General features: G+C 52.8%; 1 protein-coding gene across 1 annotated transcript in view; it reads left to right on the top strand.

The window, feature by feature from the left end:
* Positions 1-25563, top strand: part of PPP1R16B (protein phosphatase 1 regulatory subunit 16B) — a 90367-nt gene extending 64804 nt beyond the window's left edge. The window contains exons 3-11 of the mRNA XM_045832903.1: positions 6552-6622; positions 10501-10646; positions 12619-12722; positions 14249-14373; positions 15633-15758; positions 16299-16374; positions 17090-17219; positions 17312-17480; positions 20809-25563. Coding sequence (XP_045688859.1) covers positions 6552-6622; positions 10501-10646; positions 12619-12722; positions 14249-14373; positions 15633-15758; positions 16299-16374; positions 17090-17219; positions 17312-17480; positions 20809-21318 — 1457 coding nt within the window. The 3' untranslated portion in view covers positions 21319-25563. The remainder of the gene's footprint in view (positions 1-6551; positions 6623-10500; positions 10647-12618; positions 12723-14248; positions 14374-15632; positions 15759-16298; positions 16375-17089; positions 17220-17311; positions 17481-20808) is intronic.
* Positions 25564-27954: the final 2391 nt, after the last annotated feature.

Raw genomic sequence — 27954 nt, 5'->3', positions numbered from 1 at the left:
AGTCATACAATGTGTGACCTTTTGCACGTGACTTCTTTCACTTAGCACAATGTTTTCAAGGCTCGTTCATGGTGTAGTCTGTCCTTCATCCCTTTTAATGGCTGAGTAATGTTCCACTGTGTGAATATAACACATTTTATTTATTCATCTACTCACTGATGGACATTTAGCTTGTTTCCACTTTGGGGCCATTCTAAAGAATGCTGCGATTAACGTTTACGATTTTTGTGTGGACATATGTGTTCATTCTTCTTGGGTATATTTCTAGTCTATAATTACTTCTGGAGGAACCACCAGACTGTTTTCCGAAGCAGCTGCACCATTTTACATCCCCACCAGCTGTGCGTGAGGGTCCCAATGTCCTCATGTCTTTGCCAACACTTGTTGGTGTCTGACCCCTCTTCTTCTCCTCGGATGGGCCCTGGAGAGAGGCACCCTGGGGAACAGCGAGGCTGGCTTCCTGGTCTGGGGCCATGATTTTGAGGGAAGCTGAGGTCTTCCTTGCCCACCCTCCACCACGGGTGAGTCATCGCCAGGGATCCTGGGGTGAACAGCTTGGCCTGCGCCAGCCACTGCAGAAGTCACCATTAGACTTGACTGAGTTCCCACCCCCAACCCTAGGCAGCGAGGCTTCTCTGGAAGCAGCTATTTCTGGCTATTTCTGCTCCAGGGAGGAGCAGTGGTGGGTGGAAAATTTGAAATTGCCCAGTGGGGTGATTTTGAAGTGCAGTGCATTTGAGGACTCGGGACAACCTTGACTTGAGAGAAGAATAAAGCGGCAGCTTTTGAGAGTGTTTGGCCCTTCTGGTATTGCCTAAGCAGCAGGCTGGGCCCCCTGCAACCTGACAGCACCCTAAGGAGGGCTAGAGAGCTGGTTTGACCAGGCTGCAGGTGCTGGACCCCACGAAATGCTGCACAAAGCAGACCTGGGACCTGAGGAAGGGGAAGAAATGGGGTTGGTGTGGTCAGGCTTTTCCACGGGGGAGACACAGCCTGTGGGTGGGTGTGGCAGCAGTAGGCAGGCCACCAGAGTTCTTGGGGCCTGGGTTTGGATGGAGTCTGCCTAGAACGGAGATGCAGCAGGAAGACACATAGAGAAGTGCTGAGGCCCGGGCTCTGGAGGCGGCCCCAGGGCTGCCGCGCAGCTGCTATGGGACCTCAGGCTGGGTGTTGACCGCAACATCCCCGTCTACAGATGACACTCACACGGTTGTTTTGGTGACCGTTAGCGATTGCTATCTCTATGGTCCTGGCGTGTTCTATAGCACTGAACTTAGCTGATGCTCTTGACCTTTCTTTTAGCTTTTTGCCACCTCTGTGGCTTTCTTTGCACTGACATTTGCATCTCGTCCTGCACTTCTCTTTGCTGCCCACGTTCCTTCCTTCACTAAAACTGTTTGGTACGATTTTAGCGCACTGGTCAGGCGGCCAGCCTGTGGAGGCAGCCAGGTCCGGGTTTGAGTCCCAGCTCTGCCGTTCTCCGCCACTTGCCCCGGACAGGCCATTTGCAGGTTCAAACCTGAGCCTTGGTTTTTCCTCAGTTGGGACAATAATAGCAGGCAGTTAATTAATACTAGTAGGTCATTAATCCTCATAACTACATTAGGAGGACGAATCAATCTGATGGGCGTAAAGTGCTTTGCACCGTGCCTGGCACACAGTCAGTGCCGGGTGGTAGAAAGAACAAGGGTGCGGGGCAGGGCGAGTGAGGACTGGGACCCTGGGCAGGAGGAGAACGGCAGGTGCCTGAGCCCGGGAGTGGGGCAGAGGGACTCCTACGGTCAGCTGCCAGGTCCAGCTGCAACGACAACGTGGGCCCAGGGAGGGGCATTCGCTGCTTCGTTTCTGTACAGGATCCATTCTAGTTGCTTTTCAGCCCTTGAGTCGCACTCCTTGCGGTGCCTCATATCTGCAGGTCTGTGCATATGTCCCCAAGAAGAGAACATGTCCCCACTGCCCTATGTCCCCACTGCTCATGGCCCCACTGCCCCATGGCCCCACTGCCCATGGCCTCACTGTTCATGGCCCCACTGCCCCATGGCCCCACTGCCCCATGGTCTCACTGCCCATGGCCCTAGGAGCAAGCAGCCCTGGGGGCCTAGACCATTCATCTTCCCCTTATCTCTTCCTTAGTTCATTCACACAACAGACATTTCTTTAAAAATTTTTTTAAATGTTGATTTTTTAATAAAATGTAGACATTTAAGCTGGACAACATGATGTGTGTGTATGTAGTGAAATGATTAGTACAAACTAATTAGCATATCCATTGCCCTGTACCGTTACTATTTTTGGGATGTCGGTCGGAGGTGCACAGTGCGGTTATGCAGGACAGATGAGCATCGTGAGCTGAGGTGCAGCGTGGCGACCTTTAGTTAATAATAATAATAATGATGATGATGATGTGTCAAGTGCTAGAAATTTGCTAAGAGAGTACATTTCAGGTGCTCTCGCTAGAACAGGTATATATATATATATATATTTAATCTCTGCTGTGAGCCAGGCTTCATGGAGAGCAGTGGGGACGGCGGCCAAGGAGACGGACACGTCCCTGCCCTGGTGGAGTCCCCCAAACTAAACAAATAATTACACGATTCTTACACACTAACTCATCACCCTGTCATTACAAACTGTGAGAGGCAGTGCTGTGAAGCAAAAATGCAGAAATGCAGGGTATTTGGGAGAAAAGAACTTAGGCACCTAGATCAAGATCGGTGTGATCAGGGAAGGCCTGTACGAGGAGGTGCCATTTTGGCTGGAATCTGGCAGATGAAGAGGAAATTGCTGGCTTAAGAATGGGAAGAAAGTGTGTGTGTGTGTGTGTGTGTGTGTGTGTGTGTGTGTGTGTGTAAAGGCCTCGAGGAGCTGTTTTTGTTTCATTTTGTTTTGTTTTGTTTTGTTTTGGGAAATGAAGCCATTGTAACTGAATCAGTGAGTGACTGGGGAGAGAGGCGGCGTGGTAGGGGAGGTGTGGGCTGAGGGGAGGCAGGGGCTCGCAGCACCCTGGAGGCCACATTGCTGGGAGCTGGGCGGGAAAGGAAGCAAGACGGGAAGGGAGGAGGAGGGCAGATGTCGATTGATTGCCCCAGGTCCCTCTCCAGGGGCAGACACCTCTGTCTGGCTGTCCCCGTTTCCCCAAGGCAGGAGCAGGAACCACACCTGCGTTTGTGCTGAGCAGCCCGAGGTCGGGCAGTCTGCTCTGGGCGGCAGAGTGGGTCAGGGTGCAAAGAAAACACACGTTTGTCAGTGGTGATTTCTCCCCGCCTAGGCAGCCACCATCAGCTTCCTGCCGAGATGGGCCTGTTCAGGCTCACTCGCTACAGCTGGAGATGCAGGGGAGCAGATGGCCCTGCCTGGCCCAGATTCCAGCCAGATTGCCAGGGAGGTGTGGGCAGAGCGGCGGGGTTGGCGCCAGGAGCGGCAAAGCACAGGAGGAGGGCGGGAACCGCCTCTTTGCCGTCACCGTGGGGCCTTGCCTGTACGGAAGGCTTGGAGACATAGACGGTGGGCTCCCTGGGGTCCTTGAGTCAGCAGCTGCTCAGAGCCCCCTGGAGAGAGATGGCGTCTGTCTTTTATGATCGCGTGGAGAGCTTTGAGAAATGCAACACGTCAGTGGTTATGTTCCCAGCTCCCAGCACACGGCGGGATCAGACAGGAGCTCAGTGGTTGTGCTTTATGTTTATTTCTACAAGGAATGATAGGGGTGGCTCTCTAGTGTTGTCTTACTTAATCCTCATAGCAGCCCCACAAAGGAGGCGCAGCTGTGACCTCATCTCACAGAGGAGGACACTGAGGTGCAGAGAGGAGGAATGACTTGCCTGAAGCCACAGCTAAACAAATGTGTGAGGACAGATGGGTCACTCTGGCAAACAGATGGCCAAGCTTGTGGGCAGGGAGCAGACCTGAGTGTGGACAGTGAGCAGAAGTGGTAGCTGGGCCTGGCTGGAGGGGAACGCCTGCCCCCTCTCTGTGCTCCCTGAGACTCAGGCGACCCCTCAGGCCCTGCCAAGCCAGCTTCCTCCCCTGTGCAAGGTGCTTGGAGAGCAGGAGATGATCCTGGAGAGGGGGGAGACAGGGCCCCTGGGTGCCGTTGAGCGGGCTGTGCCCTGCACAACGCCAGAACCAGCCAGCCATTCACACGGCGACTGCACAGGTTCCCCGGAGTTAGGCAAGGTGGTCACCCTGTAGGCAGCGCCACTCCGTGCAGGACCCAGAGGACCAGGGTCTGCAAACCTTGTCAGTACAGGGCCAGGGAGTAGACATTTCAGGCTGTGTGGGTCATAGGTCTTTGCCGTAGCTACTGAGCTCTGCTGCCGTGGGGTGACAGCGGTCGTGGGCCACACGTAAATGAATGCGTGAGGATGCGTTCCAATAACACTTAATCTACAGACACAGGCTGCCTGCCAGATCGGGTCCATGGGCCATACACTGACGACCCCTGTGAAAGCCACAGAGGATTTTGAACTTCACCTAAGAGCAACGTGGAGCCTCAAGAGGGTTTTAAGCAGAGAATGAGAGGGAACAGATTTCTACTTAATATGGCCCTGCGAGTATGACTATGCCCCACCCCCACCCCGGGCAATGTTTCTTCTGTCCTCTTTCTGGTTCCCTAAGCCCTTCTATCTGTAGGTGGAGGCTTGGCCTAGGACCTGAGGGCCTCTGGTGCTTGAAGACGAAGGGGACATTGCCTTCCATTCTCCAGTCACCCCTGTCCCCAGCACAGCTCTCAGCACAGGTCTGGCCACTCAGCAGGGCCCCAGCCATGCTGGTTCCTCTTCCCGGCCTCGGGGGCAGAGCAGGGCCACTCCATGCCCATCATCCTGAGCTCTGAAGTCTGAGGGTCCGATTTCCCCCCCTTGGCCACGTGTGACTGTGAGCTGCGCTTCCCTGACCCTCTGCCTCCTCTTCTCCTTAAGGGGAATAATTACAGATGAGAATCCATGGCAGAGAATGGTTCTGCCTTGACCTGGGGGCATAGGAATGGCTCAGTGAGAAGACACTGTTGACAGAAGGATCATTTTCCTTGCTGGACCCCCGAGGCAGGAGAGCCTGGTTGGGCCCTGGGTGGCGGGTCTTTGCTCCAGGGAGCTGTGTCCAGAGACGGGCTCTGAGCTAGAGCAGAAGTAGAACCACTGAGAGGACCGTGGCTTATGAGTAGTAAGGGCTCCCTAGAGATGGAGTGAGTTGTCCCACCTCTTGGGCTGAAAATAACTGCCCGGCGTTGGAGTAATTACATATCTTGGTTTCCCACTCAGCATGGAGGACACCCCAATAATTACTGTGCACACAAGTCACTTTTGGCAGCTGAAGCTTAATTTCTGCCTCAAAGACTATGTCCTGGACAGACAGGAAGCCTGGACAGACCCGCCCCCATGGGATTTGAACCCTTGTTCATGTGAATAGAACCTTCCCAGACAGGGACATAATGGCCACTTCTACTCTCCAAAGGCCATTGCACCCTCCCAGGCCCACAGACAGGCCAGGCCTTGGCGATCAGTGGCTTTGCCATAATCTTTTTTCATGGCACTTAGGCTGGGACCAGCTACCAGGTGACCCACAGCTCCACAGGAGGGAACCATGGGCTATGCTGCTTATCACAGACACGAGCCACCAGAGGGTGGCTTGCTTGGCCTAGAGAGGGAGACTCTGTGTCCAGAGACTGTGCCTTAGGGCTGAGCTAGAGGGCTGCTGATGAGGTCAGGGTCCTGGAAGGGGTGTTGAGGACTTACTGTGCACCAGGCCGTAAGGAAAGAACAGTAAGTGTCGTCACGGTCCTGCCCTCTTGGAGCCTAGCGTCCTGTGGCAGACAGAACCAAAGCCCATAATTACCCAATTAGTTCCATGATTGTAGTCGTGATAAGGCTGTCCCTGAGGTGCACAGGAGCGGTGGGCATGTCTAACAGGGGGAGTGCCCTTGTCTGGGGAGTTTGAGCTGAGACCTGAAGGATGTGGGGTGAGGAGCTGTGTGTGGGTGTGTGTACACGTGTGTGCATGCACGTGCTAAAAATGGATGCGTGGATGAGGGTGGATGGGTGGATGGTGGATGGGTGATGAATGAGTTGATGACTTCCAGGCAGTGGGAATAGACTATGCAAAAGCTTGGAGGCCGGGGGAAGTATGGTAACTATGTAGGTGACTGAAGACCACTGTGGAAGGTACGTTTGGAGTTTACGAAATGAGACTGGAGAGGTGGGTAGGTAGGAGCACTGTGCAGGACTGAGCCGGCTGGGCACGGCCCTGCCCCAGGGGTGCCAGTCTTACGGACCACGGTGTGAGTGGGACCCACCGGAATTATGCAAGATGGGGCCTGCAGGCAGGGATAAACCCATGGTGAGGGTGTTTGACCCTGTTCCTAGAGTGATGGGGAGCTGTGGAAGGGCTCTAGCAGTTGGTGATGGGGCTAATGTTTATTTATAATGGCCCCAAGCGGTATAAACAAGCAACATCCTTTGTGTCAGGACCTGGGGAGAGTGGGTCTTCCCTGCACCTGCCCTGCCCACCTGCACACCTGACGTGTGACGGGACGCTCACTCCTGTCCTCTCTGTTGCAGTGCGCTACTTTCTGAAGAACAAGGTCAGCCCTGATTTGTGCAACGAGGATGGACTCACAGCCCTACACCAGGTAAGGCTGGGCTGACAGGAGTCCCTGCCCCCCTGCTCCCCAGCTGGGCAGGTCCCCTACCTTCCTGCTTTTGCCTGCCCAGCACCCTCAGGGAGGATGGAGGGAAGGGGAGCCGCAGCTGTCCCGTCTGAAAGGCTCTTGTCTGCTTTGGAGATGTGTGTGTCTGTCACAAACACACCCACAGAGCCCCCGTGCACGCACACACAGCGTACACACAGCCCCCGAGGACAGGGAGCCTTTGTCCACTGCCTCCTCACTGCCCAGCAAGGGGCTTGGCAAACAAAGCAAGTTTGTCTGGAGCTTGACAGTTTACGAAGCACATTTGTTCACAGCCACTGTGGCATCCATCCATCCATTCTGCTGACAACGGTGATTGACAGAGGGGCTATGTGACCTGTTTAAGGTCACACAGTCACGAACTCTAGCTGTGAGCCATGTGCTAGCACAGCAAACATCCTTTCTAGGAAAGTGGGGTGGGTTCAGCCCCCCTGGTTGGCTGTCATCTCTCCCCTGGATGCTGCATCCGCCTCCTAACTGGTCTGGTCCCCAGCACTTGGTTGGCCCTGCCGTGATCCCTTCTCCATGCGGCAGCCACAGAGATGCTGAAGCCAAAAATCTGGTGTCGCTCAGAGCACTCTGGTGGCATGGCCCACCAGATGGGCCCCACGGGGTCTGCCCTGACGAGCCTCCATGCTTCCTGGCTCCTCCCCGAGCTCCAGCCAAATGGCTCTCTGGTTGCTGGCCCGCACTCTGTGGATCCCTTCCACACGTTCCCATGTGTGCTGATTGGCTACCGTCGACAGCAAGAGCCCGAGAGCTATGCTGTTCCACACATGTCCTTTTCTCCTGGGCTCCCCTCTTATCCATCAGTGCGGTCACTTGGCGCTGGCCCTCCCACCCAGACTCTGAGCCGCACGGGGCAGAGCCCGTGTCTCCTGCTCAGTGGTGTATCCCGGCATCCTTCCCCAACCAAGCAGGCACGCAGTGGGGGCTTGATATGTGCGTGCCGACCTGATGAACGAACACACGGGAGCCCTTCTGTGCCCTGGCCCAGGTGTCTGAGCAGGTGGGAGGCCAGGTTGCCGGGATCCTGGGCCGGGGAGAGCCACTCCATCTCCCTCCCTGAGGGCAGGAAGGGGTGAGGAGTGATGGGCCGCTGCCCTGCCCATGAGCCCCAGGGGCTGGTCCCCACCCTCAGCCCGCAGCCCTCTGGCTCCCCGTGTGCCTGTCCTCTCAGCTTCTCTTCCTGTTCCTTCAGGGGTGCACAAGTTCCAGCTGTGTGTCCTTGGGCAAGTTGCTTAAGCTCTCTGTGCCTCACTTTCCTCGTCTGTAATGAGGAATAGTAACTCCCTGTCTCGCTGGGTTGTTACGGCGGTTAAGCGAATTCACAGAAAAACCCCGTGAGCATCACTTGATACTGGATGGATATTAGATATTACTAAAATTTGTTCCAGGTCCATTTCTCTGTCAGGGCACTTCGCTTATGTGAGGCGTGGGCTGCTTCTCACAGCAGCCTTCTGAGGCGTGACCCCAGTTCAGAGTTCAGGACACTGAGGCTCAGGCGCAGCACCGTGTAGCTCTGCGATGGCGTGTCCTGTGTGTCCACAGTATCCAGTGTGGTAGCCGGCAGCCAGAGTGGCTCTCGAGCCCTCGACGTGTTCTGAGGACGACACGAGGCGAGGCCTGGGCAAGGGTCGGCGAGGTGCATGTCCCCAGTAACGACACAGAAAGCGTCAGCTGTTCTTATGGATGAGGCAGCGTGTTAGCGTCTACACCGGTGTTGCCGGGGCTGTCATTTCCATCATCGTTGTCATTGTCACTATCGCTCCAGTGCACCTAAGGAGCACGTTAAGAAGAGCTTCCTTTGCCTTTGAAGGGGGGTGCATTTGCTCCTCTTGGTGACAGGGAGCCTTCACTTGACAACTGAGAGAAGTCTGTGCGATTAAGGAGGAAACTCTCTCCCAAAGGGGAGCAGCAGGGAGGTGGGGGGGCCATCAGGCCTCAGCCAGGGCAGGGGGATGGGGCACCAGTGGGAGGGGGTCCATACCCGGTGGTAGACTGGACATGGGAAGTGCGGGGGTGCTGGAGTCATCCAACTCCCAGGTGCCATTTCCCACCTTGGGGACTGCAGCAGGGGTGGCCTGCCCTCTCCACCATGCACCCGAGAGCTATACTGCACGCCTGCACCCAGCCCCCAACCCAGCCCTTGCTTAGACCTGGTCTCCCAGGTGCAGCCTATCACAAGTCTGCAATTCTGGGTGAGCAATCCTCTCCCCCTTCAGCCTGAGGCTCCCTCCCCCATCCTCATGTTTTCTGCAGCCCCTGAGGGTGGGATCTCTGGCCCTCCTAACCCCCATCCCCTAGGGCCCAGGGCTCCCCTGACTCATCTCCCAGTGACAGCCAGCCTGGGGATCTGGCCTTTCCCCTCTGCTTCATTCAGGCGCCTCTGGCGCTCTCTGTAGGCCGTCCCTTGCCACTGCAGGCTTCTCCCCATCATCTGAGGCAGCACCCCAGCTTCTTGGGTCACCTGTACTCCACTGTCAGGGAAGATGCCCGCAGACCCAGCCAATCCCAGACTGGCTAGCGGAACCTGGGTCTTTGGCACCACCTGTGCAAGTGACTCTTCCTTTCCCTACGTGTTCTGGGGCTGAACCCCGGCTCCAGTGGGGGTGGGGGTGGGACTGCAGTGCTGCACTGTCCCCTTCCCCATCCCCACACCCACCTGGGGCTGTGGGCTCCCGCAAGTGCCCCTCTCATTCTGGGGCATCCAGTCACTCCTCCCCGTGCCTGGTGCCTGCTGTCACTTCTGTAAGCCAGGGTGCCATCATCTCTCACCTGGCGATATCAATGTCGCTCCCAACCGTCTCTCTTCTTTCCAAAGAAGCTGCTGCACTTGCAATCTGTTCTCCACACGCAGCCAGAGGAGGGATTTAAAAGCGCAAGTCTGGCTGTGCTGTGCCTCCCAATGTAACTCTGCACTGTCTCCCACTACACTGACGGTCAAGCCCTTGCCTGGATGGGCAGTGCTGGGCATAAGTCCCCCTGACCTTCCTCCGACCCCTACCTTCCTCCTCTGTCCTCGCCTCTCCCTGCCCATCCCCCTGGCTTGAGGCCTCTCTGTCCCCTTGGATTCTTTCATTCTCTGTCCCTGGAGTTGGGGGCTCCAGTGGCTGTTGGACCCCTGAGTCTATGTGGAGGCTGCAGGTTCCTGGCTTTCCCTCTCGCTGCCAGCTGACCCACGTGTGGGCAGGCAGGTGCCCAAACATGGCTGCCTCCTTGGAAGGACTGTCTCAGGACTCCAGCCCCCACCCCCAGCCCCAGCCTTCATGCAGAGCTGGGTTCTCGACGGGGAGGGTTGGTTACTAGGGGTTTCCCCAAGAACTGAACTCCTGAGTCAGAAATTTCTAAGTCAGAAGTTACAAACTACGATTGATCTAGGGCTACACTGCTGGGAAGGGGAACCCCGTAATTCCCCAGCTTCCCCCTGCCCACTGCTCCACCTGAGCAGCCCTGCTTGAATCTGTTGGTTATCCTAAGTTAGCGTTCTCCATACAATTTCATTTGAAGAAGGCCTTCTTGGAATTAAAATGTTGTAAAGCCTCATTCAAAAATTTGTCTCATTCCACCAACACTTTCAAAGCATTTTATAGCTGCCTTTACAAAAACAATATCTTTATCCTGTACATTATTAACTTACAAGGAAGAAGGCTCAGATAGGTTAAGTGACTTGCCCGAGATCACACAGCATATAAATACTGGAGCTGAATTCAATCTCAGGCTCTGCTGTCCTTCTCGTGGCCTCTCCAAGGGAACTAGGTATGTCCCCTCCTGGGCCCCGGGCCTTGCCTGGAGCTGACCCCGCTGTGTTCCCGTTACAGTGCTGCATCGACAACTTTGAGGAAATTGTCAAGCTGCTCCTTTCCCACGGTGCGAACGTGAATGCCAAGGACAACGAGCTGTGGACTCCCCTGCACGCCGCGGCCACCTGCGGCCACATCAACCTGGTGAAAATCCTCGTTCAGTAGTACGTGCCCCCTCTTCCCCAGGAACAGCCTCCCCTCTGCCTTCGGTTTTTTCCAAGTCCTTTTTTGCTTTCATCTCTTTCCTTCTTCCTCTTTTCCCCCCTCTTTCTGTCCCTTTCTCCATCTCCCGGTGCCTGTCCCTTTCTCTTTCTCCCTGCATCCTGTCTTCATCGCTGCCTCCTTCTCTCTTGGCCTTTGCCTCTCTCCTCATCTTCCCTCAGTTCCCCTTTCTCCCTCTCCATCTCTGCGTCCTTCATCCTTTTCTCTCCATCCCCGTCTCTCCTTCACTCTTGGTCTCGCTCTGTCTCTTTCACTCAGTCTCTCGCTCTCCCTTCCCTCTCTCCCCCCCCCGACTTTTCTTGCAGTAAAATGCACCCAACATGAAGTGTATTACCTTAACCATTTTTAAGTGTGCAATTCAGCGGCTGTAAGTACATTTCCATCCTTGTGCAAACATCACCACCATCTGTTTCTAGAACTCATCTGCCCAAACCGAAACTCTGTTCCCATGAATAATAACTCTCCATTCCCCCCGCCCCCTCCCCTGGTAACCACCATTCCACTTTCTGTCTCTGTGGTTTCGGCTACTTTAGGTACCTCATCTAAGTGGAATTGCATAGTGTTTGTCTTCCTGTGACTGGTTTTATCTCACTTAGCATAATGTCCTCAAGGTTCACTGTGTAGTAACATATGTCAGGGTTTCTTTCCTTTTTAAGGCTGAGTAATATTGCATTGAATACGGACATACCACATTTTTCTTATCCTTTCATCTGCCAATGGATGCTTGGGGGCTTCTGCGTTTTTAGCTATTGCGAATAATGCTGCTTGGAATGTGTTTCAAGTCCCTGCTTTCCATTCTTTCGAGTGTGTACCCAGAAGTGGAATTGCTCGATCATAGGTATTTCTATTTTTAGGGTTTTATTTTAGGAATTGCTTTACTTTTTTTCAGTCACTATACCATTTTACATTCTCACCAAGAGTACACAAGAGTTCCAATTTCCTCACATCCTCACAACCACTTGCTTTCTGGTTTTTTTTTTTTTTATCGTAGCCATTGTAATGGATGTGAGGTGGTATCTTATTGCAGTTTTGATTTTCATTTCCCTAATGATCAGTGATGTTGAGCATCATTTCATGTGCTTATTGGTCATTGGTATATGTTTGGAAAAATAGTGTCTTTTGCTGATTTTTGAATGGGGTTGTTTGTTTTTCTTTGTTGTTGTTGTTGTTGCTGAATTTTAGTTTTTTCTATATTCTGTATATTAATCCCTTATCATATATATAATTTGCAAATGTTCCCTCCCATTCTGTAGGTTGTCCTTTTACTCTATTGATAGTGTCTTTTGATGCACAAAATTTTAAAATTTTCATGGAGTCTATTTTATCTATTTTTTCTTTTTTTGCCTGTGTTATATCCAAGAAATCATTGCCAAATCCAATGTTGTGAAGCTTTTGCCCTATATTTCTAAGAGTTTTATAGTTTCAGTTCTTACATTAAGATCTTGATCCTTTTTAAGTGAGTTTTTTAAATATAGTGTTAGGTAAGGGTCCAGCTTCATTCTTTTGCATCATTTCCAGTTTTTCCAGCACCATTCTTTCCTATCCTTGTCAAAATCCTTAAATCATGTATGTGAGAGGCTCTCTATTCTTTCTGGGCTCCATATTCTATTCCTATAGGCCTTTATGTCAGTGCCATACCGTTCTGATTACTGTAGCTTTGTAGTAAGCTTTGAAACCAGGAAGTATCAGTTCTCCATTTTTGATCTTTTTCAAAGTTTTTTTTGGGGGGGGTTGCTATTTGAGGTTCTTGAGAATCCAAGAACCCTGAAGTCACTGTGCATGTTGGGGCACACTTTGGTGGCATTGTGGGTGCTGGGTACACAGTGGGGTTGTGGATGAGAGACTGGAGGGCAGAGGTAGCCAGACAGACCCTAGTCACTCCTACCTGGCCCTCACCATGCCCTTTCTCTGCAGTGGGGCCGACTTGCTCGCTGTCAACGCTGATGGGAACATGCCATACGATCTCTGTGAGGATGAGCCCACCCTGGATGTCATCGAGACGTGCATGGCATACCAGGGTAAGAGCATGGCATCTGCCATACAGTGGGCTCAGGGCAGTGTTGCTATGAGCATCTCTTACGCACCTGCCTGCCTCCTGCTCAGTGCTCAGGAAATGGGATGGGTCCCCATTATTACCATCGTGTGATTAACAAGATGACGACATGTGCTGTGCAGGAGGGAGGTATTGTTCTCCTCTGTGTCACATCCACACGCGGGCGGCCTCAGCTGGCCTTGCTCTCTTCGTCAGCTGTGACAATTCAATAAACATTCACAATAAAGATGTGTTCCCATTTGGGAAAATTATAAAAAGTCAGAACCATTCGCTGGTGCCTGCCAGGCACCACGCTGGCTGCCAGGGGCTGGAATAAACAAGATGTGGGCTGTTCTCAGCCACAAACGACCTTCAGAAAGGAAACAAGTGTAGCCATCAGAGAGACCTGTGCCCTGCCCCCATCACCCAGCACACAGACTCTGAAGCTCCTCCTCAGGGAGAAATCTCAAACCCAGACCCCTGACTGCATGCAGCCATAGGTCCTGCCCAGGGCCCTGCCCTGCAGTTCTCCCTGGATCCTAGCAGTAACTGCGGAGTTGCTGTGTCCATTCCCCCACGCCCAGGCTTTAACTCTTCACCCTCTGCAGAGGCTCTTAGCAGTTTTTACGCCAGTCTTGTGAATCTACGGACCCCTTCTCAGAATAATATTTCTAAATATGGTTATCAGACTCATAGGATTATAAAGGAAACCAATTATATTAAAATATAGCTACCGGAACAGTTTTAAACGTGTCATATACAAACTATTACTTCATGAAGCGGTAAGATGATACGATATGCTAATACTTAGTTTTGGTTGGTGGGAATGTCAGGGCACGGCTAATTCTGCTGTGGGCTTGAAGTGTCTTTCTGGGCCCCTCCACCTCAATTCATTAGGCGCTCCATTTTACAGTTGTGAGTATGCAAAACACGGAGTTTATTCTTGTGTTATTATTTACTGATGATGGTGTTACATTCCATGCGGGCAACTGAAAGCCTACTTTTGCCCACCCCTGTATATTCATTAACTCAGTCATTTCCCATAACAAAAATTCCCTGTGCCTTGTGCCAGGTGCTATAAAAACCATTGCGCGTCAGATGAGGGATCCTGACAAAGAGACCCTGGTCCAATAGGGCGGTCAGGAGAGGGCAGCTGGGGAGGCAGGTGAGCCGGGCTGGACCTAGAGGATAAGACAGAGCCAGCCATTTGGGTGGTACAAGGTGGTATGTGGATGGTAGGGGTTTCCATGTAGAAGAACAGCACACGTAACAGTAAGTGATATCATCACAGTGCCTACCTGGTGCCGGGCAAGAGCGGCCTTTGTTCTGTGGGCCAGCACATGGTGTTGGTGTTCACGGGGCCTGGAGCACAGTGACCTGTGGGCATGTCTGTCCACCCCCTTGACTGGCAGGCCCTCGGGAGCAGGAGCCTTGCCCTCCCCTAGCCGTGTCTCCTCCCTGCAACTTGGGACCTGGCCTGGGGTGCTGACTGAATTCCTCCCCCAACTGCAGGCATCACTCAAGAGAAAATCAACGAGATGCGGGTGGCTCCCGAGCAGCAGATGATTTCGGACATCCACTGCATGATCGCAGCTGGCCAGGACCTTGACTGGATCGATGCCCAGGGGGCCACGCTGGTGAGGACATGGGCCGGAATGACGACCAGCTAGAGCTGCAGTGGGCCAGCACGTGGTGGGGGCCCCACCTCTGCTTGGGGGCATCTGTCTCCTCCTAGCCAGTCTTCTGCTGACTTCCTTGGACTCCTACCTCTGTCTCCCACCTTGGCTGGGCAGTTGGTTCCTCTTTGCCTTATTTCCTTCTTGTTCTTTTATCCATTCACCCAGTGTACTTTGTGAGTGCTAAGGGCTCTCTAAGAATGTTAGTCACTTCCTGGGTGTCCATCACATGCTGCGTACTTTATGCTTTTTCCGGGAGATTGAGCACATGGGGCAACTAAGGTCTGCAAGGTGCCGTCTGCCATCGGAGGCCTTGGATGGTGTCAGGCAGAAGGGCTGGGGCCTTAGCACGAGGCGTTCCCTCATTGGATGTGTTGGTTACTATTGCACATAACAAACTATCCCAAAACTATCATCACAAATATAAGATGAAGTCTTTATCATCGCACACAGTTTCTGTGGGCCAGGGAATCGGGAACAGTTGGGCTGGGAGGTGGTGGCTTGGGCTCGTTTATGAGGTCGCAGTGAAGATGTCAGCCAGGGCTGTGGACACCTGAAGCCTTGACTGGGGCCGGATGATCCCTTCCAAGGTGGCTGGCAAATAAATGCGGGCTCTTGGCAGGAGGCCTCGGCTTCTCGCCTCCTTGGGACCTGCCTCTCTTTAAGGCTACCTGAGTGTCCTCACAAGATGTCTGCCTGCTCTAGAGTGGTTGATCCAAGAGAGTGAAAGGTGGAAACAGCAATGCCTTTCATGACCTAGCCTCAGAAATCACATGCTGCCCCTTTACAATATCCTATTCGTTAGAAACGAGTTACTCAATCTGGTCCACATTCAAGGGGCAATTAAACTCCATCTTTTAATGGGATATATGTCAATGAATTCGTAGGCATATTTTAAAACTGCCCTACTGGACCCCTGAGGCCACTTCCACAAGGCTCAGGGTGTATAGTAGGAACTCTGTAGATACCGCTGCCTTAGTTAACCACGGGAACTCTAAGACCAGCCACAGGAGAGAAGGGCTCACCTCTTTGCCTTATCTCCCAGGTCTGTGCTACAGATGCAATCATTCTCTGCAATGTGGCTGGTGTTTCCACCTCATTCTGTTCCATTCTACTGGCCCCTGAATGATCTGAGACTTGGGTTAGGGAGGGGGCTACCCCACCTCCACACCTGGGACTGGCCCCCCGGGGGGGGTGCTCACTTCCTTCCTCTCCTTCAGCTGCACATAGCTGGAGCCAATGGATACCTACGAGCAGCCGAGCTCCTCCTGGACCACGGAGTGCGTGTGGACGTGAAGGACTGGGATGGCTGGGAGCCCCTGCACGCGGCTGCCTTCTGGGGACAGGTAGTTTGCACCCACAGGGCTGTGGGCAGGGCAGGCACAGGACCAACCTGCTGTCCTTTGGCCTGGCAGTTGGTTGGGAAGAACACAAGACCCCCTCACAGTGTTGACTATAGCCAGTTTGTGGGATGTGAAAAGACCTGGGGAGTTTGCAAAAAAAACATTTGACAAGTTGTATTTTAGTTGGATAACAATCAAGTTTGCCAAATGAGAACAGTCCCAGAGTTTCTGCTTTGAGTGGTTTCTCCTTCTGGTTCCCGGATACAAAACGCTGATGGCAGCAGCTGCAGTCCCTCCATAGACACCTGACAGCGCTAGAGTTACGACTGACCCTTTTTCCTCCGTCCCTTGGGCCAGGCACGCTGGAGGAGGGGTCTGTCCATTGCATCCCAGGATTCCTGGCCCCGGGGTTCGAAGCCTTCCCTGGGAATCAACTTTGCCCCACTATTGGGTCACTTGCTAAGAGGCCTTGGGTGCTCTCTCCACCTCCTAGACCTTCTGTACCCTGGGCAGTGGGAACTCGGGCTTCTTCCTGTGTTTCAGATGCAAATGGCAGAGCTATTGGTGTCCCATGGGGCCAGTCTCAGTGCCAGGACATCCATGGATGAAATGCCGATAGGTAAGTCAATTGATAGGATCTTGTCAATTTTTTGATGGGTAGAGGGATACATGGATGAATATATGGTGAGGATAGGTGCTGGATTGGTGTGTAGATGGACAGACAGATGAATGAATAAATTAATGGACTACAGATTAATGGATAAGTGAACAGGCAGATGATGGACAAGTGGGATGGATGGGTAATGTATGGACAAGTGGATGAATGTGTGGATGGAGTAGGAAATATGGGTGGATGGATGGATAAAAGGAGGGGTAAAGAACAAACCTACGGAAGGATGACTAGGTCACTGAAGAGCTAGATAGATGAAAGAATGCATTATGTGGGTCGAGTGGATGGGGATAGATGATTTCAGCATCTTTGCTTGGGCTTCATGGTATCTGCTTGTTTCTGTTGATACTTCCTACGTCAGCGGTGAGTTGAGGAGTCCCACCAGAAACTATCAAAGGTGTATGACTCCTTCAGTCATAGCTGGGAGCCTTAGGAGTTGTGACTGCACGGAACCTGGGTTTCCTGTTCTTATTCTCCTCTGAGGATTCGGTTGTAGTCCAGGAAATAGGGGGGCATTGTTTTCCTCTCTCCCTGCATGCCCCAAAGGATGCTGGGAGTTTTCAGTCCATTGGGAGGGTAGCCCCTCTGGTGTGGAGGGCTCTTGGGAGGTGGGGGGCACAGCCCCCTGTGCTGCCTCCCACAACAGACTTCCCTGTCCTTTCAGACCTGTGCGAAGAAGAGGAGTTCAAGGTCCTGCTGCTGGAGCTAAAACACAAGCATGATGTCATCATGAAGTCACAGCTGAGGCACAAATCATCCTTGAGCCGGAGGACATCCAGTGCAGGCAGCCGTGGGTGAGTCAGGGGCCGGGCGGCCAGGGGTCCCCACTCATGCTCCTGCCTGCAGTGCCCGGATACAGCCCCCAGCACCCCCTGTCTCCCTTCAGGAAGGTGGTGCGTCGAGCCAGCCTCTCGGACAGGACCAACCTGTACAGGAAGGAGTATGAGGGCGAGGCCATCCTGTGGCAGCAGCGGAGCGCGGCCGAGGACCAGCGGACCTCAGCCTACAACGGGGACATCAGGGAGACCAGGACAGACCAGGAGAATAAGGACCCAGTGAGTGTCCTTGTGCCCTGTGTCAGCCACTGCCTTGGGAGGGGGACAGGGCCCCAATCTGGCCTGGCCTCTCCATCTGAGAGCCTTCAGAAGGAGGTTAGCTGGGCAGAGCATTTAAACCAGCTGGACCCAAGCGGATGGTGGTGACCACTGTGGTTGATGAGGGGAGCCTCAGGCATGTTTGCCTCGGAGCTGGGAGCTATGGCACCCAGTAGGGTCTCATAATCAGCAGGCAGTGAGTGACCACCATGTGCCTGCTCGTGACGCATGCGATCTAATTCTGGGCTTCCCAGAAGAGAGGTTCAGTAGGGCAGCAACCCCCGGAGCTAAGGACACTGAAACTCCCGGGGTGTGGTGGGGGAGACAGAGCAGAATGTTGAGAGTTGTGTTTGCTAGAACACATTTGATTCGAAGAAGTCTTTTTAAAACCTGAGTAGGGTGCTGGCAGGACCTCCAAGCAGCCTGCCCCTGCAGTAGCCAATGGCCCTGGGCTTTCCTAGAGGATGGTCTCTCTGCTGTGGCCTAGGCCTGAGCAAGGTGTCAGCAGGGTTGGTCCCTCCCGGGGACTCTGAGGGGACTCTGCCCCATGCCTCTCGCCCAGCTTCTGGTGGCTCGGACACTCCTGGGCTTTTGCCGGCAGGACTCCAGTCCCTGCCCCAGGCTTCACACGGCCTTCTTCCTCGGGCGCGTGTCTGTGTCTCTGTTTTCCCTTATTAGAGGGACACCGGCCATTGGATTGGGGCCCACCCTGATGCAGCACCACCCCATCTTAATCTAACCACATCTGCAAAGGTCCTACTTTCAAATAAGGTCACGATCAGAGATGTGGGGTGGCCGTGAATTTGGGGGAACACTATTCCACTCCATACTGATGCACTGGGGTCCGTGTCTGGCTGTGTCTCCCTTGAGGGGCAGGAGTTTGGGGCCAGGGCAGAGTTGCTGGAGGGGGGGAAGGGAGAGGCTGATCCTACCAGCAGGGGCCTGCCCACCATACACAGTGAGCAGTTGAAAGCGTTTCTGGAGAGTATTGCTTTGGCGGGATGCAGAGCGATCGGTTGCCCGGTGTGCCCACGCCTCTTGATGGGACCATGTGTCCCCAGTGAACAGAGAGGTCACATGTGGCTTTTATCTCATTGGCAGGTATGATGGTGCCGATGAAGGGAGCCCCCATCTGTGTGGCCCCCATCAAAAGGTCCAGACAAAAATGCCCCCATCCGCCGGCTGGGGTGGAGAGGGCAACCCGGAGGCTTTGTGCCATCTCGTCCCCGGGCGCGGGGGTTGGGGAGAAGAGAGCCGTAGAGGCAGAAATCAAAGCACACTTCAGATGCCTCCAGCTGTGCTTTATTTATCTTTCTTCATGACTTATATATTTCTTGGAGATCCTTGGAATGCCCAAGTCAGCTCACGCCGATGGCCTTCATTCTTAGCTGCAGAATATTCCAGTACAAGGACATGCCGTGATTTCTCACCTGCCTAATGATGACTTGCAGGCTTTGCTCTCCTGGGGCGTGTATCTGTGAAAACAAGCCCTGGAAATGGGCTTGCTGGTGCAAAGCATTCATTCTTCTTTAAAAACAAAGAGATTGTAGCAGTTTACATGCCTAGCTATTTTCCCACACCCTTGCCAGCACTGAGTAATAACGAATGCTAAAAACACTCACCAGTGGCCCCGGCGGGATGGTTCAGGCGGTTCGAGCACCTGTTCCGATGCACCAAGGTTGCAGGTTTGATGCATCCTTACCCAGGATTGCATCAATGGGCCAATCCTGGGCCCATTGCAATCCATTCTTACCCAGTCAGGGCACGTAAAAGAATCAACCAATAAGTGGACCAACAAATTAATGTCTCTCTCTCTCTAAAAATCAATTAAAAAACACTTGTCAATGTGATAGGTAAAAATTTTGTTTTAATTTTTATGTCATTAATTATTAGTGAGGTTGAATATTTTTCCTATGTTTATACACTATATATTGCCGTGAGTTGTATATTAGTGCCCTTTGTCGGTTTTTTTCTTTTGAGTTGGTTGGACCTTTTTTTGAAGATTTTATTTATTTAATTTTAGAGAGAGGGGAAAGGAAGGAGAAGCAGAGGAAGAGAAACATCAATGTGTGGTTGCCTCTCACGCATCCCATACTGGGGACCTGGCCCACAACCCAGGCATGTGCCCTGACTGGGAATAGAACCAGCGACCCTTTGGTTTTTAGGCCGGCACTCAATCCACTGAGCCACAGCAATCAGGGGGGTAGTAGGGCTTTTTAAAATGGACTTTTAAGAGCTCTTTATTTATTTGGGAAATTAGTCCTTTTTCTGTCATATATGTTGCAGATATTATACCAGTATTGTCATGCATCTTTTGACTTTGTTTATGGTGACTTTTTGCTAGGCCTTACATTTTTGTTATTGTCAAGTGTATCAGCCTTTTCATTTATAGTTTCTGGGTGGCTCTAGTTTCCAGGGGTTTCTGGGAGGAAGGGACCTTTGGGTAAAAGTGCTTGGCGTGGAGATATACTGGGAATTTGGAGAAAGGATTGCAAGTGACCAGATACCAACCGAAGTTGACTTACAGAAAAAAGGAATTTATTGGCTCAGGTAGCTGGACTGGCCGGGCCCCGCTGGATCCAGGGCCTCAATGCACATCACCACGATGCTGTCTGTCTCTCCTGCCATCTTCCTTCATGTCAGCCTCACTGTGAAGCAGGCCCTTTGACATGGTGTCTCCCCAGCCTCCAACTTCTATCATTGTTACCATGCACAGTTCCTATAAGAACAGACCTCCTCTTTCCCAGTCATTCTAGCGAAAGTCTCAGGGTTGGATCTCATCAAAGCAGTTTCAGTCAAGAACCCACCTCTGAGTCCTGGTTGGTGTAGCTCAGTGGATTGAGCGCGGGCTACAAACCAAAGTGTCGCAGGTTCGATTCCCAGTCAGGGTATATGCCTGGGTTGCAGGCCATGACCCCCAGCAACCGCACATTGATGTTTCTCTCTCTCCCTCTTTTTCTCTTCCTCCCCTGTCCAAAAGATAAATACATAAAATCTTAAAAAAAAAAAAAAAGAACCCACCTCTGAACCAATTCCTGTAGTGAATGTGTGGGCTGTCCAGGCCTGAGGTCATGTTCCAGCCCTTGGAGCAAGGACGGGGGTTGGTCCGCTCTCCTAAAACACAACGATTAGTGAGGTCCCCAAAGGAAAATGGAGGTCCTATTGCCCAGTTAGGGAGCATGGAGGGAGGACAGGTCCAGACAAAAATGCCCTCAGCAGAGGTGCAGGTTGGGAGTGGGTCCAGGTCCTCCACTCCAGCCAGCTGGTAATGTTGCCCTTGCACTTGCAGAACCCCCGGCTGGAGAAGCCCGTGCTGCTCTCGGAGTTTCCTAGCAAGATCCCACGAAGCGAGATGGACATGCCTGTCGAGAATGGCCTGCGGGCTCCGGTCAGCGCCTACCAGTACGCACTGTCCAACGGCGACGTCTGGAAAGTGCATGAGGTGCCCGACTACAGCATGGTCTACGGCAACCCCGGCATGGCCGACGCCACGCCGCCCTGGACTGGCTACAAGGAACAGAGCTCCCAGACGCTCCTGGAGCTGAAGCGGCACCGGGCTGCAGCCAAGCTGCTCAGCCACCCCTTCCTGAGCACCCACCTGGGCAGCGGCATAGCCAGGACGGGCGAGAGCAGCAGCGAAGGCAAGGCCCCCTTGATCGGAGGCAGAACTTCACCATACAGCAGCAATGGCACCTCGGTGTATTACACGGTCACCAGCGGCGATCCCCCGCTCTTGAAGTTCAAGGCCCCCATAGAGGAGATGGAAGAGAAGGTCCATGGCTGTTGCCGGATCTCCTAGTCTCCCTATGACAGAGGAGAGAGATGTGTTGGGGAGGGGGTCCCTGGAATCCAGGCCAGCCCGGCAGCCCTGGTTGGGGAAGCTTCAGAGGGCAGCACCCGGCGGGAGATGGGCTCTGCTTTCCAGAGGAAGGCCGACCCCACCTCTCAGCCCGCTGCCCGCAGCTCAAGCGCAGCTGCCGCAGTGCTTCCCCAGTGCTTCCTGCTGCATCGTCTGCCGTCAGAAACAAGGCCCCTCATGGCTTCCCGCCCAGCCCTCTGGTATGATTTGGGGAGGGAGGGCTGGGCTCCGGTTCAGTTGTGGGTGAAATCTTCTCTGGACCAGTACTCGCATGTCACATAACACATAACACACACTTCACCAACATGTGTACAAATGACCAGGGGGTTCATGGGAAGCAGGTGGGACAGAGAATTTGTGGGCTGTTTCCAAGAGGATTGAGGTTATGACTGAGGGTTTTTGTCACCACTGCCAATGTGGCTTTAGCAGAGGAGGGGGCCTGCTAAGCTGAGACCCATAGTCCTGCCCAGAGTCCTACCAGGGTCTGGGCCACCATGTGCATCTGACAAGAGCAGGCGGGTCTCTCTGTGTTCAGAGGGAGCCTTGAACCCACATGGGTAGATGGAATGAGCACAGGCCTGCTCCCCACAGCCTCGCCCACGCCAGGAGTTAGCTGTGCAACCACCCAGGGGCTGGGGTGGAAAACCAAGCTATTCCATTCCCGGAATAATCCAAATCCCATTCTGTTTTTGGATGGAAGCATCAAAAAGCGGAGGGGGGAACGAAATGTTTCCCAAAGTGCATTTGATACAAGAATTATTGCAGGCTGTTAAACTCTATGTGGGAGGGAACCGAATTTGACTGCTTTCATGGATAATGCCATGATAGCTGGGTTTTACTGACTTGTGATGGAAAAATGAACTTGAGGACCTTCCGTTGGAAAGGCTTTTCCAAAGAGAGGAGTGAATTCATGTTGGTAAATTCTTGGTGAGCCCTCCTCAGACTGGGCCATCTGAGGGAGCAGTGAGGGGCCGCTGGGTACGCCCCATGCTGGCCTGCACTCCCAGGGTGAATGCTTAGGACCCCAGGCTCAGCTTTGCCTTTTCTGAAATGCCCAGTGAAACAAGTTGCCAGTTGGCCCTCGTGAGTTCCTCCTGCCTGGCCCAGGGGCTGCCTGCCTGCTCCTGCCAGAGTGGGGACACCCCAGGCCTGCAAATCCAAGGTGCCCATGGCCAACCCCTAAACTGCATTCAGGAGAGTGGTGGTGGGACTGGAGTCGGTCTCACCCCAGCCCTACAGTTTCATAGTCCCAGTCTCCCCGATGCTGGGGAGGCCGGACACAGGCCTGCTCCCCACAGCCTTGCCCATGCCAGGAGCCAGCTGTGTGACCACCCATTCAGTTCACCCAAGGGGCAGGCTGCCCACCACTCTCACTGCATTCTCTCATGAGCCCCCTTGACACTGTCGCCCGTGAGATGGGTGCTGTCCACCGGCTCAGCCAAAACCCATTGGTGTAACTAACGAGCAGGTTTGTTTCCTGCTCTGTGCGCCTTTTATTTGTCCTAAAACTACCTCCTTAGAGCTCTGACGGTGCCCCCTAGATCTAGATTCTGTGACTTGGGGGACAAATCTGGGTTCCCTTTAATCCCCTTTTTTCTGAGCCTATGAAAAATTCTCCCCGGGCAGGGGGGTGGGGAGGGCAGGGTACCTGGGCCAGGGGGCTGTGGCTGGAGAAGTTCCCCTTGTACCACAGCCTTAGTGATGGGTCTGCTGTTTGCTAGTCCCAGTCCTCACTGTGGGCCCCGCACCCTCTCCCCGTAACTGGAAGGGAGCTGGCTCCCAGGGGGCCCAGCTGATGCTCCACCAGGAGTGGGGCAGCTGGGCAGGAGAGCATGGGCCTCAGGAGAGTCCCTGTGCCCCTGGTGGCTCTTGGGTACAGGGAGGGTCACAGCACCAGGCCACCGCCACCCCAACTCCAGGGCAGTTCCAGTAGAGGGTGGCGGGGTTGGTCAGGAGACTGCAGATATGTGTATGATGCCTCCTGTGTCCCTGGGGTCTAGGGTGGGCTCTCCATCATCCCAGCCTATGGCTGGGGCAAGGCAGGGATGACCTAAAACACACATACCTTCGGCTTTAAAACAGTGTTCAGATCAGACTAACACTGCAAGTCCTCTTGAGCCAACTTAAGCTGCAAGCTGGCAGTGCCCAGGGAAGCCACATACTCCTCAGGAGAGAGCTGGGCAGATTTTTGGGATCTGCTTGCTCAGGGCCCAGAGACTGAAGGCATTTATTGCCTACTCTAGGCCCTCTGGCCATTCCCCCCTTGCCTCCTGCCTCCTGGGCCATTCCTCTCCACCCAGAAGGCTGGGAACTGAAGACTCTTGAGCACAAGCTCATGTTGTCAGTCAGGGATAAACCATTCCCTGTTGGGGCTTCTAGTACCTGGGGTACTTTTCCTGTAGGTCTCATGGGTGTGGAAGGGCGAGCTGGGCCAAGGCCATCTGTTTATTCACTCATGAAGTTTGCTAAGTAGCTGTGACATCCGAGGCGCTATGTTAGTTAGGTTCTGGGGATAAAGGAGGAACAAGATAGAGTGAGGAGATTGCCCTTTATGGTTTCCATCCCTTGAGGACCATGGGTGTTGGCAGCAGCCCATTCAAGTTGTCTGTGGTTGAGTGACTGCATCCTGGTCCAGCATCCCTTTGCTTTTCAGCTCTTAGTCTCCCTAGAGTATGAATCCCTGTAGCCAGGAAACAGCTGTCATGGCCACCTGTAGAGGACATGTGCCACGAAATGCAGATGCTGGAACTTGGGTTCCAGGCTGATGCCATCCTGAGCCTATATGGACCCCTCAGGGCTCCTAGCTGCCTTCAGGCCAGCATCTCGGAGGCACTATGTCATAGCAGTTTGAGGTCAGTGTCTAGAAGAATAAGGAGTCTGGAATTTGCTGCCCAGTGCATCTCAGGTTTTTAAACTCACTGTCTCTCACTCATTTTTGCTATTTATTATGTAGTCTTCCTTCCCCACCAATGGACAAGAAGAAAAAGAGCTTCTCCTTTAACATCGAAGCCTTCCTTCATGAATCTGCCTGTCTTCCTGGCAGGTATGAATCACAGAGCTGAGAGAATGCTGGCAAGGTTGACCAGATGCCCAGCTCCTGCCAAGACCCACACTGGTGGCAGTTCCTGGCAGATGGAAGGAGGCTACTTCCAGAGCAGGTGCCATGTGGCTCACTGTGAGCTCTGGCCCTCGCTCCTACCCTATGCCCCAGACAATTGAAAATTGGTGGCTGTCACCAGAGAGTGAGTTTCTGGCCAGTGGCTCAAGGAAGCTGAGTGAATCTAGACCCAGGTCTGCTGAAGACTTCAGGATATAGTTCTCCATCAGTTACACAGCATCGGTGAAACTGCTCTGCACTGTTTTATCAATTTAAATGACCTTAGAAAGCTAACAAGGGTATGTCCCCTGTCCTATCCCACCACAGTTTGCTGGCTTTGTAGTAATGTAAGACCATTTGAGTTACCGGTGTCAGATACCTTTTGATCTTGAGCTCTCTCTTCCACCTGCTCTCCCAGAGCAGGATACTGGGGCACTTTCCAGGAGGAGCCCCTTACAAGATGCTCAGAAGGACTCTATTTAATTCCTGCTATTGTAGCCTGGGGACAGCCTCCCCTCCCCCAGGGCACATAAGAACAAAGGGTCGTGTGGTCAGTGAGTAACTCCGCAGAAATGATCCCTTTGCCAGAAGCTCTAGCCCTCTCCTTGATAGGAGTCTCTTGCTGGCCAGTTGGCCAGAGGACCTGCTTCCCATGGGCACGCAAGTGCCACTGTGCGGGGCCTGGCTCTGCGCACCCAGGAAAGGTCTGCAGACCCCCAGCCCTCCGCAATAATTCACCAGACCAGAAGCCACTGATGTACAGAGAACACTTAAGAAAATGTATTTTATGTGAAAAAAAGTTAAAACTCTGTATACTGTATCAGCAGCTTTGTGTAAAAATGGCAATCAAGAGAGTCTAATATATTTAAAACTTTTTTTAAAAAAACATCCATGCGGATCTTTGATATTGTATCGAAATAACTTTCAGGTCGCTCCTCGCCACGCAGCAGTGGTGGGCCCGTGTCCAAGACTGCGGCCCAACCACGTCCCAAAGGGGCATGACCCTGGAGTTGCTTCAGCTGCCAAGGCCTGTGACGGAATTCGCTGTTGAGTTTTTAATTAAGATTATTAAATTCCTTTTAATAACACCTGTTGATGTGGCTGTGGTCATTGCTGTGCGCGCTCTTGAATTGTGCTGAGTGGAATTCACAAAGAGGTGATGCCTGGGATAGGAGGTGGAGGGTCCCTGCTCCCCAGCACAGCAGACTCTCCCAGGGGTGCCCTAATGCAGAGGGAGCTCTGAGGTCTCAGACATGGAGCGGATGTCTTTCTAGACTGGGAGGCGGTGAAACCTGGTGAATTCAAGAAAAGATGAATGGTTGGGAATGGCCTTCACTCTGTCTATGTTCCTTTTGAAATTAACATAGGACTCTATAATAGCCCATATATATGTATATATAAATATATATAATTATATATATAAAATATATATACAATACTTTCACAGGTTTGTCTGATGACATATGTGTATATATAACAGGGCTACCCCTCTATTCTGTTGTGTTCTGTTCTGAACATGCCCTGACCTGTCCTATCCTCTCCCCCTCCCCACCCCACTCCAGTCCTTTTCCTCATATAGCCTATAGTGAGGAGGTAAAATACTATATACTACTTCACACCATTACAACAACACAGCAGGTGAGACCCTGGGTATTCTCACTTTCCCCTCAGGCAATAGAGGCATTGACAAGCTGTGTGGTTGCATAGCCCCGGACCGTGGTCCTTGGCTTTGTTATTTGCTGACGTTTGTTGTATCTCAGAAGGAGATGGAAAGAGTGCTTTCTTGGACCATTCTGGACACTGGATGCTAGAGCCGGGACACATGCAAAGCCCCATACTTGGGCCTGAAAAACTTCACAAAAAGACTGGGGTTGGGGTTGGGGAAAACAGAAGTATCATTGCAGTGGTGGGCATTCATCTCCTTAAAAAGCTTATTGGTTTCTAAATAATAATGCTAACCTCTCACTTGTAGGGAGCACTTTACAGTTGTACAGATGCTTTCTCATTTACACACAGAAAATGGGCCTGAAAATTGACTATGGGATCTAGCACTGTGAAGCTCACGATGACCTTGACAAGGTTTTGGTAGAGCAAAGGAAGCATGAGCTTGATTAGACAGGGTTCAAGAGGGAATGGGAGGAAAACTGGAGACGGCAAGTACACACAACTTATTTGAGGTTTTTTGCTATCAAAGAGAAATGAGGAGGAAGGTCTCACTCGGTGTTCAAAATTTTGGTGTCTCTGGGCCACATTGGGAGAAGAGTTGTCTTGGGGCACACATTAAACATACACAAACACTAATGAAACAAACCAACCAACAAACAAACCAAATCTCACGGCTAAGTAAATTTACGATTTTGTGTTGGGCCGCATTCATAGCCATCCTGGGCTGTATGCAGCCCTTGGGCTGTGGGTGGGACACCCCTGGGAGGAATGTCGGTTCAAGAGAGGGTTACGATGAAAAATATTTCAGCATGTTTGAATGCTGACAGGAATGAACTAGTAAAGAACGGAAGTGGATGATCCAGGAGACAGAATTGCTGGAGAGGCACCGGTTAGTACCAGAGGGGCGGGCAGCTGGGGCACAAATGGAAGGGACAGTTGATCAATAGTAACAGAAGACTCAGTGTGTAGGCACAGATGAGGGTGGGTGGATACACGTTGACAGAGCACGTGGAAGTCTTCTCTGATTGCTTATATTTTCTCAGTGAAATAGGAAGTAAACTTAGAATAAGAGAGAAGAAAAGGTAGAATGAGTGAGGGAAATGTAGGCTAGCAGGCACTTGAGATCAGAAATTTAAGGCACCGTCAGCCAGGTAGTTTTCTTTTCCCCAGCACGGCATGGCTGCCCAGGTGCAGAGGCGAAGCGGGTAGAGAGCGGGTTGGGATTTTGCCAGGCAAAAACACGATAAAGTGAGAGAAGAGAATGCTACCTGAGGGTATAATCAAAGGAGTGGCTGTTATGAGGGACTGGTGGTTTTGAAGGAATGAATGATTAAATCCCAGTGTCTCGGTGTGACCGCTCCGGGCCTTAGGAGGGCCGGCCGGCAGGGGGAGCGTTAGGACGGCAGTGCAGGGCTCTCCGGCTGCAGTTCGGGCTCCGCAGCCCGCGCCGCCACCCGTGGCGGTGCGGCCAATCAGGCCCGCCCCCTCTTCAGCTGACTGAAGAGATCAGTGCCCCGCAGGGCGGAGCAGGACTACGTCGGAGCAGGACTGAATCGTCAAATTTAAATTCCAAGAGCAATCCGAGAACCAACTTGGCTAAACGGCGTGGGCAGCCAGTGCAAAAATGAGGGGTGGGGCCGGGCCGCGGGCCAGCCAATGTACATCAAGGGGCGGGCCGTAGCGGCGTGCTCTGCGTCCAGGCTCTACCGTTAGAGGAAGACAGCCAATGGGACAGCCGGGGCGGGGCGGCGCGGCCAATGGCGCGGGTCGATTTGATTCAAAGGGCCTATAAAGTGGCTTGCGGGTGCGCATTC

The sequence above is a fragment of the Phyllostomus hastatus genome, unplaced genomic scaffold (genome assembly GCF_019186645.2).
Source record: "Phyllostomus hastatus isolate PE091 unplaced genomic scaffold, TTU_PhHast_1.1 phas_contig_17, whole genome shotgun sequence".
NCBI classification, from domain to species: domain Eukaryota; kingdom Metazoa; phylum Chordata; class Mammalia; order Chiroptera; family Phyllostomidae; genus Phyllostomus; species Phyllostomus hastatus.
This window is presented reverse-complemented; position numbering and strand designations above follow the sequence as displayed.